This window comes from Crocodylus porosus, unplaced genomic scaffold (assembly GCF_001723895.1).
Source record: "Crocodylus porosus isolate Cpor-Errol unplaced genomic scaffold, CroPor_comp1, whole genome shotgun sequence".
In the NCBI taxonomy this organism is placed as follows: domain Eukaryota; kingdom Metazoa; phylum Chordata; order Crocodylia; family Crocodylidae; genus Crocodylus; species Crocodylus porosus.
Window position 1 is genome coordinate 23,540,453 of NW_017728911.1, and position 14,284 is coordinate 23,554,736.

Here is a 14,284-nt window from a genome sequence, read left to right on the forward strand (position 1 = left end):
TATGGTCAGTCTACCTATGGCTCTAATTCAGCCAAGTTTTTAAAAAACACACCTTATGAAAAGTACAAGAATGTTCCATTTCAATTAAGTATACTTCAGTATCTTACTAAAGAGAGATTTATAGATTCTTACTTAAAATACCTTAATCTCATTTGGGTTAAAATAATTTCTATTGAGCAAGCAGCCTAGTTATAAGAAAAATATAAATAAATTCTGCAACAATTGTTCAAAGCAATAAGCTTGAACACTACTCAGTGTAAATTAAGATTGCAGAATATAGCTCAGCATTTTTTACTCTCAATTCACTGGCTAAAACAGGCTCTTTCCATTTCTAAGACACATGCTCAATACTTATTTTATTAAAAAGTCATTCTTGGCCCAATATTCAATCACCATTACATTTTATGACTTTCTTTGAAGTGGGGACATATAAAATAACATTTTTGAGAAACACTTTGTTATGCCATGAATTTTTATTCTCTAAAAAAAAATTTCCTACTGCTGACAATGGTTTTATACTAATAATGCACAATAAAGAAATGTAAAAAACCCAACTTTTTATCATGCATCTTTATTTAAATGTAATGACACAAATTGATGGTTTCTTTGAATTTACTGCTATCTTGCTTCACTCAAACATGTTTGTCCTACATATTAATGGTATAAATTGTAAATTTAATTTATGCTGTTCATTTACGAGACTCATTCCCTTTTCAGTACTGACTTTTAAGGAAAACCTTGAATTGGAGATTTGATAGGAATAATCACAGTTCAAGACTTAGTATTGTTTTGGAAGAATAATGTTGCTCATGCATTTTTGTGGTTGATTTTACTGCATCTTGGTTTGTTAGTATCATTTATTTTTTATACAGATGGAAGATTACAAAACAGATTTGGTTACTGCTTTGGTTATTGTACCCGGCGCTGGAGATAGGTCTGGTACTACCAGGCTCGAGAGCCTGAGCACTCAACAGACCTGGGCTTATAGGCTGAGAGACTGGCCTTAGTGAGTATGCACACTTGGGAGCCACCCTTCTGTTCTTGCTCACCACATCTTGATCTTATTAAGCAAGCAGAAAGCTTCTTGTTGTAATAAGGTTCCACATGTGGCTCTGTGGATGTTCTTTGCAGGGCCCCTGCCTCCCCTTTACCATGTCCACATTCCAGGCCTCAGAGCTGGTGTTCTTGTGGAAAGAGAAAAGAAAAAAAATACCCAAGTACTTAATGTCAGGTCAAGACCACCACCATGGTCTCTCAGTCCTGGGTTGGAGTTCACAGGACCTTCAACTCAAAGCCGCACTTCTGGTTTATGTAACTGCACTCTGGCCCCACCCATCTCCAGTAATCAGCAGAGGGGGGCAGGAGGGGGGCTGCATGACTGATAGGTCCAGCAGCTGATCAGGAGCAAGCAGTAGCAAGAGAAGGGGGCCACCGGGGCCCCTTGGCCAGAGGGGTAGGGGCCCCCTACACTGTTCCACCCAGAAAGAGGCTGCCCAGGCCCACATTCTGCCTGTGAAATTGGCTGCAGGCACTGTTAATTAGGTAGGTCCCTAGTTATGAAAACTGCATCTATAGCAGTATTTTTTATGATCACTGTAATATTTGTTCAGCTAATTCTCTCAGTACTGTTAAGACAGTTTATATTAGAGAGAGACAGCATTATCTAGTGATAAAAACTGGTGTGTAGAACAGGGGCAGGCAATTATTTTGAGTGGAGGGCCACTTACCCAAGTTTTGCCAGGCTGTCAAGGGCCACATGGGTAGCCCCGCCCCTTGACAGGTACTTCACCCCTTGACAGGTGCCCCGCTCCCTGGTCACCATCTTGGGACCAACGTCCCAGGGCCAGCACCGGTGGGGCCCAAAGTGGGGCTTAGGCTACAGCATGGGGTGCTGGCCATGGGGCGGGTGAGGGGCCACTGTTCCCTGTGCTCAGCACCACCTTGTAACCCGCCCCACTGCCAGCCTGGCAGTGGGGCTGGGTTCAAGGTGGTGTTGAGTGCAGAGGTGGGGGGGGAGAAAGCAGCTTCTCCCCAGCCCATGCCTGGTGCCCCATGTTGCAGCCACTCTCAGCCTGCCTGGGGCTGCCTGTGCCTGCTCCAGACAGCCCCACATGGCTGCGAGCACCTGCAGTGCAGGGCGCTGGCCATGGGGTGGGTGAGGGACCGCTTTTCTCCATGCAGGGAAGGAACCCAGGGAAAAGCTGAGCATGGGGGGGAAGCAGCCCCTCCCCTGCCCCACGCCCGATGCCCCATGCTGCAAGCACTCACAGTCCACGCGGGGCTGTCTGGAGCAGACACAGGCAGTCCCATGCAGGCTGCAAGCAGCTGCCGTGCGGGGCACCAGACGTGGGTGGGGAGGGGCCACTTTCCCCACCCTGCGCTCCTTCCCTGCCCGGGGGGGACCCTCCACTTACCTGAGCTTCCTGCGCGGGGACAGCCATGTACTCCCAGCCCAGAAACCCTGGAAGGGGCTTCCAGCTGGGAGGCAGAGCCAGGCGGGCCCCATTGTTGTTGGAGTCCACTGGGCTTCCCCTGGGTCCCACTGCCCTTGGCTCCTGTCATTTTTGATAGAAACCAAGGGCAGAGAAATATTAATTTTCCAAATTTTTTTAGGGGCCCTGCAGGCCAGATAGAATGGCCTCATGGGCCAGATCCAGCCCGCAGGCTGTATTTTGCCCACCCCTGTTGTAGAAGATGGGAAGCATGTCTGACACCAGCTTCAACTTGTATGATCTTAGGAACACTATTTGAAATGCCTACCTTTTTACCCAGCTGTAAAATGAAGATATTTTGCATCTCCAAAGCTCTGAGTTCCTTGAATTGAAAAAAAAAAATGAGCACAACGTGTCACCCTTTAATCCAGTGATTCTTAACTAGGGTGCCACAGAACCTTGGGGTACCTTGAGATCCTTGCAAGTGTGCTGCATGGTGCCACACAATGTTAGCATTGTTAGAAGTGCAAATATGATTCACAAGATAAAGCCAGAGATTTCAAATAGGAATCCAAAAGCATTCAGACCTGTTGTGATCTTTCAGAGGTCTTTGCAACAGTAATATTGCTTTAGTATTACTCCATAGTCAAAAAGCAAGTGAAAAGTAAAAGCTGGCATTTTCCAAAGTGCCTTAAGCCCAAAAAGCTTGAGAACCACAGCTTTAATCTTATATAAAATACTTGTTTTCTTTTTCTCTTGTAAAATTCTGTCTGCCTGCAAACTAATAATACTACTTTACTACCGTATTACTCTTGATTTCCTTTGCTTATCATGTTATATGCTAATCTCAGGAGCACAGTAAAATAAATATTACACCCAGATATAATCTGTTATACTACTGAAAACAATTTGATTCCAATGTCCATTTGCTGGTTTGGAAAGCTTTTTATACGGTTAAAGAGATTTGCTGAAGAATGTCAAACTAATTTCTCTGAGGAATCTCCAATCCAGGCCATTCAAGTCTGCTATACTGTTTAGAGTTATCAATTGCCTTTTAAATCCTGAGAGACTATCTTGTGCCATTGACAGCATGTTCTCTTAAATCTATGGAAAACAGCAACAAAACATATGCCAAGCCGTCTTCCAGAGGTTTTCCTGTCCCCGTTGTTTCAGTTTGTTCAGTTTCCTTGCTTCTGTCAAAAATTCTTCTCTGCAAAATATTATAGGGTTTGTGGCTATAACTGTTCATATAACTAATAGGTTGGTCTTTGGTGCAATGTATTATTATTCATGAAGATGGTCTTCTGTCATGACTAACAATAACAGTAAGGATGTCAGTTCTGAACATTTTCCGAGAGGTAATCATATGAATAATTAATATGATTTCAACACTTTTACTTCAGCTCGTGAAAGTCATGTTTGAACTGAATATTTCTTCAAAGCATAGTGAAAATACCCTAGCGAAGGCTTGAACTACTACTGACTCATGCAGAACTAATGATCAGAGCTATATTGACTTCTTATTGCTGTAAATCAGTGATACAAAGTACAATTCACCATGGTTTTTGTGCTACAATGCTTACATAGATGCCCAATCCTGACCCAGTAAATAGTTTAAGTAGAAAACGGCTCCCCTGGCCCTGCCAGTGCCCCTTACTCCCAAGCCACAGCTCTCCCCACCCCAGCCTTGCTGGTGTCCCTCACTCCTGACCACTGCCCCCAAACCCCAGCCCCACAGTATATGGGACCAGGGTGGGGGCGTGGGGCATGAGGCAGCACGTGCCTCCCTAGATTTGTGCACCCACAGTGGGCACCAGGCTGCAGTCACCTCTACAGCCCAGCTGGTTGCACTCAGTGTTGAGTGACAGAGCAAGGTGGTGAGATTCACTGCTGCCACTGCCACCAGAACTGCCGCACCAGCCATGCCACCAGCAGCATGAGGAGTAACAGATGGGGGGGAGGAGCTGTGCTGCCCTCAGCTTCTCCCACCAACAGCTGCGCATGTGCTGGGCTGCATAAATACACCAGTACTGTGGCCTGGCCACTGCTCTACCCTGGAGAGGAGATGGAGTGGCAGGTAGTGTCACCTGTGCCTCTCCCACTCCCCTGACATGTCATCCATGCCCCTCCTACCAAGGCAGTCCATAGACTTACCTGTAGGGAGCTGCTCTTCTGGCTGGTTGCCACTGGCAAATATACACACACGGTGGCCCTTGCCTAATTACCCTCCTTCCGCTGCCCACAGCCCCAAGCAGCCCCTTGCAGGCTGAAACTCTGCCAGTCCGCAAGGGAAAACTCACTATTTCCCATGTTTTTCTCCTTTAAAGAAGAATACATTTTTAAAGTTTGTTGATCCATTTTTTAAAGTTTGTTCACGACCCTTTCATATATTCTTGTGACCCACTTTTGGGTGATGACCCATGGGTTGAGAAATGCTGTGCTGGATCACACTGTTGAGTACCATTAAGCCTCAATTCCAAATCACTTTTTTTTTAATTGGACTTTTTTGGGAACCATGTCATCTTGCCCATGAAGCTCCTGGAGAGGCCAGGAATTCAGGAGGGGTACTGTTCCATGTGGTCAGCATTCAGCCATGATTCTGGAAAAACCTTCTTCTCTTCATACTACCTCCTCCACCATATCCCCCCCCTCCAAAAAAAAAAGTGTGCATCTTATTTGAGGGCATGTGATATGCAAGGTTCATTCTAAACCTAAGTAACAACAGTAAATCCCTTTTTTGGATAATGTACATTTTTAGACATTGAAAACATGCCTGAATAATGACCAGATAAGCAAAACTATGAATACATGCACCCTGCTGTAAAGTAGAGCCCTAGAATCAATAAGTTAATAATTTGCTACACAGCAATTTATGCAACAGTCCATGAATAGATAAAAATGATATAAGAGTAAACTATTGTTGATACTCACATAGTCATCAGTGGCATCTTTTACAGCAGTAATGGTTAATACTAGTGCTAAAGGCACAATGGTAGTAAACCAGGACAAGGATGATATTTCTGGGATCAACTACAAGAGAGACATTTTTAAAATAAAAACAAAAGTATAGTAAAAATATTCCAGAAATATATTTAATTTAAATCATTTCCTTGAAAATTACTAGTAACTCAAAAAATTATTAGGTTTTTGTCTAAATCAGGAGTCAGCAAGGTTTTGCAGTGAGGGCCTGCTTTAACAGAGCTTAGCTCTGAGAACAGGACTCTTCCAACCTGGCCCATGCTGTCAGGGCTGGAACCACAGTCACCTGAGTCAGATCCAGCCTGCAGACCAGAGGTTGCTTCCCCCTGATTTAAATAATAGACAATGGTAGGCTAGTTTATTTGTATTGTTAATAGGTATCTCAGAAGGTTTATGTAGTCTGATCTAAACAGAATAATTTAAATTATTTGTTTGTATCATAACATTGAGCTATAAAAAACAACTGTTGGATCTCTTTACTAAAAGGCTAGAATATTATCAAATATATTAGTGAGAAAAAGGAAGTTATACATTGTTAGCCCCAAATTTAGGACTCAGATACCTTGTCCCAGAGTGTGGGAGGGGAGGGGAGAACGGGACCCAGGGGGGACCCACCCTCAGACCAACCACAACCTTTCCATTAGGTAATAGGCAAACTTATTGATACACAGTGATAACAGGAAAGAAGCGGTACAAACAATCAAGCAATTCTATACATCTACCAAATAGTAGGGCTGTCATGAAAGTCAAAGTTCAACTGACCAGGAGGCAGTCTTCACTCTGAGGGTCTCTCACGTGTCAGATGTCAGCAGCCTGGAGGTGGGATGCTGAGCCCCCTGCCCCCCAGGGAGGTGGATCAGACAAACTGGTAGTGTACCCTCTGTCCATGGTGGCCTCGGGGACCCTCCTGGGAGACAGGGACAGGGATCCCTCTCAAGGACCCTCGTGGAGAGAAGGACAGGGAGGAACACAGATGGAGGGACCCTTTGTTACTCTCAAGCCTCTGCTTTTGTATTCTCCTTCCCTCCTGATGACTCTTGATCCATGGCTGTCACTGATTGGTCTCTCTGTGTTCATCACACCTCCACATAGCTCATCACATGTACACATACTAATTTTGTCTTTCCGGGCCTTCTCCTAATTTGGTCTGTTCCCCCGCTCTGCAACGATGTTAGCTGGTGCCACCCTATCTCATGGAACAGTATGATACATGCCCCCAGTTTCTCAGATTGTGTGTATATCCGTTGGACCTGTTGTGTTAGACAGCCTGTCTGCTTTGAAGGCTGCATAAAACTGTGTGCGCGAGACCCAGACTTTTTCAGAAATCAATTAACCCCTGCTGCCTATCCTGAACCATTCTAATGCATATACATATACCTATAAGCCAATTCCCAAAAACACCCATCCCATCCCAACGAGAACCAAGGGGGGCAGGAGCACCCAAAAGCCCCCCTGGCTCACCAAGGGCGTCCGGAAATGCCTGATTGTCAAAAAGACGGCATACAACTGGTGGAAGGGGGGTGCTATCTCCAAAGAGGAGTATACCTCCTCTGCTCGGGCCTGTAGGGAGGCTGTCAGGAAAGCTAAGGTGGACATAGAGCTAGGACTATCGTCCAAGATCAAAGATAATAAAAAGTCCTTTTTCAAATATATAGGGAGGATGAAGAAAGCATCAGGAAATGTGGGGCCCCTGCAAGATTCTCTGGGCAATCTGGTGGTTGCGCCTGAGGAGAAAGCAGACCTCTTTAACCAATTCTTCACCTCTGTTTTCTTGTGCAGGGACCGGGACTTCGCCACCGTGATGCAAGACGGACTCGAGGGGAACGCCTCCAGACCTCAGGTTGGGGAGGACCGGGTTAGAGAGCTTCTGGAGGGGCTGGACATGTTCAAATCAGTGGGTCCAAATGCTCTCCACCCCAGGGCGTTGAGGGAGCTAGCAAGGGTTATTGCAGGGCCTTTGGCACAGCTTTACAAGCGCTCACAGTGCTCGGGCCAGGTACCAGATGTTTGGAAGATAGCCAATGTGGTCCCCATCTTTAAAAACAGAAGCAGGGAGGACCCAGGCAACTATAGGCCCGTCAGTCTTACCTCTATCCTAGGGAAACTCTTTGAGATCATCAAGGAGCACATCTGTGATGGGCCAGCTTCACGGATGATGCTCAGGCGTAACCAGCACAGTTTCATTAGGGGCAGGTCATGTCAGACCAACCTGATTGCCTTTTATGATCAGGTCACAAAAGCATTGGATGCAGGTGTCGCCGTGGACATAGTCTTTCTGGACTTCAGCAAGGCCTTTGACACCGTTTCCCACCCCATCCTCATTAAAAAACTAGGCAACTGTGGAATTGATGCCTACACAGTCAGATGGACTGCAGATTGGCTGAAGGGTCTCACTCAGAGGGTGGCGGTGGACAGGTCATATTCGACCTGGGGAGAAGTGGGCAGCAGAGTCCCCCAGGGCTCAGTCCTGGGGCCTGCGCTGTTCAATCTCTTTATCAGCGATTTGGACAATGGGGTGAAAAGCAACCTGTTTAAATTCGCTGATGATACCAAAATTTGGGGTGAGGTGAGCACACTAGTAGGGAAGGAAAGACTGCAGCAAGACCTGGATAGGTTACAGGGGTGGGCTAACAAAAACAGGATGCGTTTCAATACTGACAAGTGCAAGGTGCTGCACTTGGGCAGTAGTAACCAGCAGCACACTTTTAAGATGGGAAACTCCCTTCTTGAGAGCACAGAGGCAGAAAGGGATCTTGAAGTCATTATTGACTCCAAGATGAACATGGGCCGACAATGCAAGGTCACAGCTGGCAGGGCTAACTGCACCTTGTCACACATCCACAGGTGCATCACAAGTAGGGCCAAGAAGGTGATCCTCCCCCTCTACGTGACACTGGTCAGGCCACAGCTGCAGTACTGTGTCCAGTTCTGTGCACCCCACTTCAGGAGGGATGTGGACAACATGGAGAGGGTCCAAAGGAGGGCCACCCGCATGATCTGGGACAACAGGGGCAGACCCTACAATGAGAGACTGCGGGATCTAAACCTGTTAAGCCTTCACAAGAGAAGGCTGAGGGGGGGACCTGGTGACTGTCTATAAACTCACTAGTGGGGGCCAGAAGGGTTTGGGAGAGACCTTGTTTCCCCGAGCACCCCCTGGCATAACAAGGAACAACGGCCATAAGTTGTTGGAGAGTAGGTAAGACATCCGTAAGAACAACTTCATAGTTAGGGCGGCTAGGATCTGGAACCAACTTCCAAGGGAAGGGGTACTGGTTCCTGCCCTGGGGATCTTTAAGAAGAGGCTTGATGCCTACCTGGCTGGAGTCATCTGAGCCCAGTTTTTCTCCTACCCAGGCAGGGGGTCAGACTTGAAGATCTACAAGGTCCCTTCCAGCCCTACTTTCATGATTCTATGAAATACCATTTCTAAGCCAACATATGTTACCTGTAAAATCAGGAGGAACAGGAAGTAAGCATTTGCAACCCGCTGGAATTGTTCGAATAAGTTAATAGGCAAAAAAGTAAGAATGTTGTATTTAGATGTTTTGATGCGATTGTCCTGAAAAATAAGAATAAAAATATAAAACATCAGTGGACATAAAATTTAAATTGTGCTTTTAAAATCTAAAATTGTGCTAACACAAAATGTGCTTCAACTTTTGAACACACTGCAGTCATGACAGTTGATAATCTCATCTAATAGTACTAGAGTTATTTTATATTCCTTAAATGGTTAGTAATAGGTGATGCATAAGCTAAAAGCCACAATTTCATTTATCATGGCAACAATGTTTGAAGTCAACATATAAAATCTTTGAACAGTTCTAGATTCTAAATTATATCATCCCTAGTGTTGCTTCTGGAAAGATAAAAGGAAGCATGCATTTTATAGGAGAAAGGCTGGATTTAAAAGTGTGGTCAACCCCCACATTCCTTTAGGAGCCATTAATAATACTTAATGAAAGGAATGGGCTTTCCTGATTTTCCTAGCAGATGCCACTACCATGCAGATGCTCAGTTACATATTAAATTCTGCTAAGTGAAAATGCACCATAAAGAGGTTGCATACTCATAAATGCTCAATTTGCTAATGTCCACACACATGCATACAAAATACAGCTGCATAATTCTATTCAACTAAAAATAGCTTAAGGCTAGGAATGGACACTGGACATAAACCAATATAAGTGATCAGAAACCAGTCCAAACCTGGAACAGAACAGAAGTTCAGCACACACTGCCCAGTTTCAAAATAGCAGAACCTGGTCTAAGATAGACCCGGACAGACGTAGAATCAGACTTAATCAGTTTAGATTAGAGCAGTATATCAAACTACCATCCCAGATCCTGTAGCAAATCACCTTAGTTCTCTGTCCTCTAGCACCCCAGGCACCCCTTGCAGGGTGGTGTGCTAGCCTCACACAGTGATCGTCTGCTCCAGGCGGGTGCTGGACCAGCCCTGCCCCCAGGCTGTCACAGACAGGAGCCAGAAAAGCCTCTGTTCCCTGCCTGAACAGCCCAGTGAAGGAAGATGGAGAGGGTAGAGCAAGGGTGGGCAATTATTTTGGGTGGGGGGCCACTTAATGAGTTTTGGAGGGCTGCAAGGGTAGCTCCACCCCTTGGCAGGTGCTCCACCTCCTGACAGGACCCTGGTCACCATCTTGGGATTGAAGTCCCACCCCCGAAGCCCTTAACTTTGCCACTGGAAGTCCTTCTCCTTCCTGCAGAACTATTCTGGGGCGGGGCAGGGTTGCCATCTTGGAACAGAAAAAATAAACAAATTGTATACTAAAAATCAAATATTGACAATAACATATCTTAATTTTATGTTAATAGCTTAATAGCTCAAAATGAGGTCTTACTCTTAAATATTGTAGGGGAGTGTGGAGGAGTGGGTATGGGGTGGGTGGGAGACTGTCAGTGGGTGTGTATGTGAGATGTGGCGGAGGATGAGAAGGTATGTGTGGATGTGGGTGGATGGGTATGGGGGGTTGTGCGGGTGTGTTTGTGAGGATGTGTGTGTGTTTGGGTGGGTATGGGGTTTATGAGTTGTTTGGAGAAGGGAGGGTGGCTGGGGGTGCCTGTGGGGGATGGGTGTGGGGTGTGCATGTGAGGATGTGGGTGCATGTGGGGTGTGTGCCCATAACAGTACGCAGGGCTCCCCCCAGAGACATGTGGAGAGGGTGTGGGGGGTATGGAGTTTGTTGGGGGGGAGTAAGTGGATGGGTGAGGTGTTTGCGTGGTGTGCGATTGTGTGTGGAGATGGTCGGTCGATGGTTGTGGGGTTTGTAGGGGAGGGTTTGAGGGTATGGTGGGGTGTGCATGGGATCCCCTGTGTGGACCCCCCTGAGCCAGTCAGCACCCGGCCCTGCCCCACACCAGCCCAGAGCCTGCACGCACAGTGGCACCTCCCCACCACTGCCAGCAGCACACAACCTTAGCCCACCCCATGTCTGCTCCAGACTCGCCCCCCACCAGAGCAGATCAGCTGAAACTCATGCACAGCCCTGACCCAGCCCTCCCATTTGTGATGTGGCCTGTAGCCCCCTGGGCATGCAGTGGGGCTGGGGCACTCTGCATCTGGCCTGCCTTTCTAGGCAGCCCAGGTGCCTCCTTCTGGCTGCTGCCACTACCAGCCCCAGTCCCACAATACCAGCGGGGACATATGTGTGCAGCCCCAACCCTGCACATCCTGCACCTGCTCCAGACTCATTTGTCCAGGCTCAGCAGTGGCAGCTCAGGACAGAAGCTACTTGCGCAGGCAGGGGTTTCGAGACAGAAGGGGAAAAGCAACCCCTCCCCCTCCTGCTGCTAGCAGTTCCCTGCTGCAGCCACCTGGAGCTGTTCTGGCAGGGACTCTCTTTTCCTCCCCAGATATTGTTGCTAGATGACAGATGCAGGGAGGTGGGGCTGAGGCCACACTGGTCAATCAGGGGTGGCTGGCTGCTCAGGTGAGCTCAGAATTCTCTGGCAGCCTGCTGGGAGGTGTGCAAGACTGCAGACTGTCTCCATGCCCACCCCCCCCCTCCCAGCCCCCCAAAGGGCAAACATGAATTCTGTTCATTCACAAACTAATCTAGGGTGCTTAGGAAAAGCTACAAAACTTAATACGAATCTGCCTTGGGATTTTTGAACCTCTGTACCTAGCCTAAAGGTCCAATTTAATCCAAACTACAATTAGCTCAACTGCTGTGAAAGCCTGGAAATTCTAGTCTGGGGGGTTTCAAGACCTGCTAATATAACTCATGTTTTGTCCAATAGACCTTGGAATTCTAGTTACTATGCAACTATCTTATCTACACTGTAGCTGCTACTACTATTGCTACTATTACTTTTTCCTTGGTGACAATCATAATTGCTTTTAAAGTAATATAAATGAAATAACAATTATGTTATTATCCATTAATACTTTTATCTAGGCAGCGGTGTGCAAAATATTAGATATGAGAGCCTGAAATATGCCCTATTAATTTTTCAACAAGGTAGCAAAGAGTTTACTCAGTATCAACTATTGTTATATAACTCAAAATCTAATATCTTAAAAGAAAAAGAGGTTTCCTTTAAAATTAGGTTGACACCCAAAAAATATGGAAGATTGCTACTAACCTAAAACAAAATGCTTAGTAAGAGATGTGTATAATTGCCTCTTGGCATAATGTCCATGAGATCAAATATAACAATAGTTTCATAGTTAGTAGGGTTGGAAGGGACCTGAACAGATCATCAAGTCCGACCCCTTGCCACGGGCAGGAAAGAATGCTGGAGTCAGATGATTATCTAGCCTCCTCTTAAAGACCCCCAGGGTAGGAGTGAGGACCACTTCCCTTGGAAATTGGTTCCAGATCCTAGCCGCCCTGTCTGTGAAGTACTGCCTCCTGATATCCAGCCTGAATCTGCTCTATCAGCTTATGGTCGTTGTACCTCGTTACTGCCGGTAGTGCTTGGGGGAACAGGAGCTCTCCCATTGCCTGCTGGTCTCCCTTGGCCAGTTTATAGACAGCCACCAGCCTCTTGTGGAGGCTGAACAGGTTCAGATCCCGTAGCTTCTCCTCATAGGGCCTGCCCTGCTGCCCCCTGATCATGTGAGTGGCCTTCCTTTGGACCCTCTCGATGTTGTCCACATCCCTCTTGAAGTGCAGTGCCCAGAACTGGACGCAATACTCCAACTGGGGCCTGACCAAGGTCGCATAGAGGGGGAGGATCACCTCCTTGGACCTGCTCCTGATGCATCTGTGGATGCATGACAAAGTGCAGTTAGCCTTTCTGACTGCATCCCCACATTGGCGGCCCATGTCAATAATGACTCCAAGATCCTTTTCTGCCTCTGTGCTGGTGAGAGGGGAGTTCCCCAGCCTGCTGGTTCTTTCTCCCCAGGTGCAGTACCTTACACCTGTCAGTGTTGAAACCCATCCTATTCTCATCCGTCCACCCCTGTAACCTGTCCAGGTTCAGTTGTATCCTGTCGCTCCCTTCTAGTTTGCCCACCTCCCCCACATCTTAGTGTCATCTGCAGATTTGAACAAGGTGCTAGTCACCCTTCGTCCAAGTCGCTGATGAAGATGTTGAACAGCACAGGCCCGAAGACCAAGCCCTGCAGAACCCCACTGCCCACATCCTTCCAGGTTGAAAATGACCCATCTACCACCCTCTCTAGGTACAGCCCTCCAGCCAATTGGTGACCCATCTGACCACGTAGGGATCAACACCACAATCACCTAATTTTTTAATGAGAATGGGGTGAGACACAGTGTCAAAGGTTTTTCTAAAGTCCAGAAAGACTACGTCCACCGCGACGCCTGTGTCCAAGGATTTAGTGACCTGATCATAGAAGGCCGCCAGGTTGGTCTGACAGGATCTGCCTCTGATGAACCCATGTTGGCTGTCTCTACACATACACTCCCCTGCTGGTCCCTCACAGATGTGCTCCCGGATAATTTTCTCAAAGAGCTTCTCCAGGACCGAGGTAAAACTAAAAGGCCTATAGTTTTCTGGGTTTTCCCTCCTCCCTTTTTTGAAAATGGGGACATTGGCCCTCTTCCTGTCCTCTGGCACCTTGCCAGAGCACCACAAGTGCTTGTAAAGCTGTGGCAGGGGACCCGCAATGACCTCTGCTAATTCTCACAGCACTCTGGGGTGGAGATCATCAGGACCAGCTGATTTGGATGCGTCCAGTCCCACCAGGAGGTCCCTGACTAGGTGCACTCTGACCCTGGGCCTGGCTATGCCTCCTCTGGGACCATCAGGGATCATGATGGGGGGGCTGACCTGGTTCCTGCTCAGAAAAATGGAGGCAAAGAAGTTGTTAAATAAGTTAGCTTTGACGTCTCGTGCGACCACCAGACTTCCTAGCACAGAGGCGTCCAACTTTTGTTGAATGTGGGGCCAGATCACAAACTTTTTATCACCCAGTGGGCCAGTGAGCCATATTTAAAGACCTCACAGGAAGTGCTATCACATCAGGAAGCGTTGTCATGTGACCTTTGACACCAATGAAGTTGCAGAAAGTGACAATGAAATGGGTCTGGAAATGTGGTTTAAAATCCAAAATAAAAAAAATACGTAAGCAAGAATGAAATAATACCAAACACTTGACTTTCACTTCTACTCACTTCTCAATGAATGAAAGAAGCATAATGGGAGTCAACAGATCAAGTGTGGAAAAGATATCAGCTAGAGTGGAAACTAATCAAAGCAACAAAATATGGGCATTTTTCAGAATAATCTTCAAGAAGATTTACTTTTATTGAATTAATAACTTGTTAGTAACACATCTTTAACAAGTAGTAACAAGTTGAACCCCCAATCCTGCACAAAGAAAAACAGAAGCAAACACAATACAAACACTGAACAGTATTTTTTACAGACCTGGT

At 46.7% G+C, this 14,284-nt stretch overlaps 1 protein-coding gene across 1 annotated transcript in view; it reads right to left on the reverse strand.

The window, feature by feature from the left end:
• The window catches only part of ATP8B4 (ATPase phospholipid transporting 8B4 (putative)), a 185,890-nt gene that overhangs the window by 128,300 nt on the left and 43,306 nt on the right, over positions 1-14,284 (reverse strand). Inside the window, 2 exon segments of the mRNA XM_019533652.1 lie at positions 5,364-5,462; positions 8,860-8,973. Of these exon segments, the coding sequence (XP_019389197.1) occupies positions 5,364-5,462; positions 8,860-8,973 (213 nt within the window).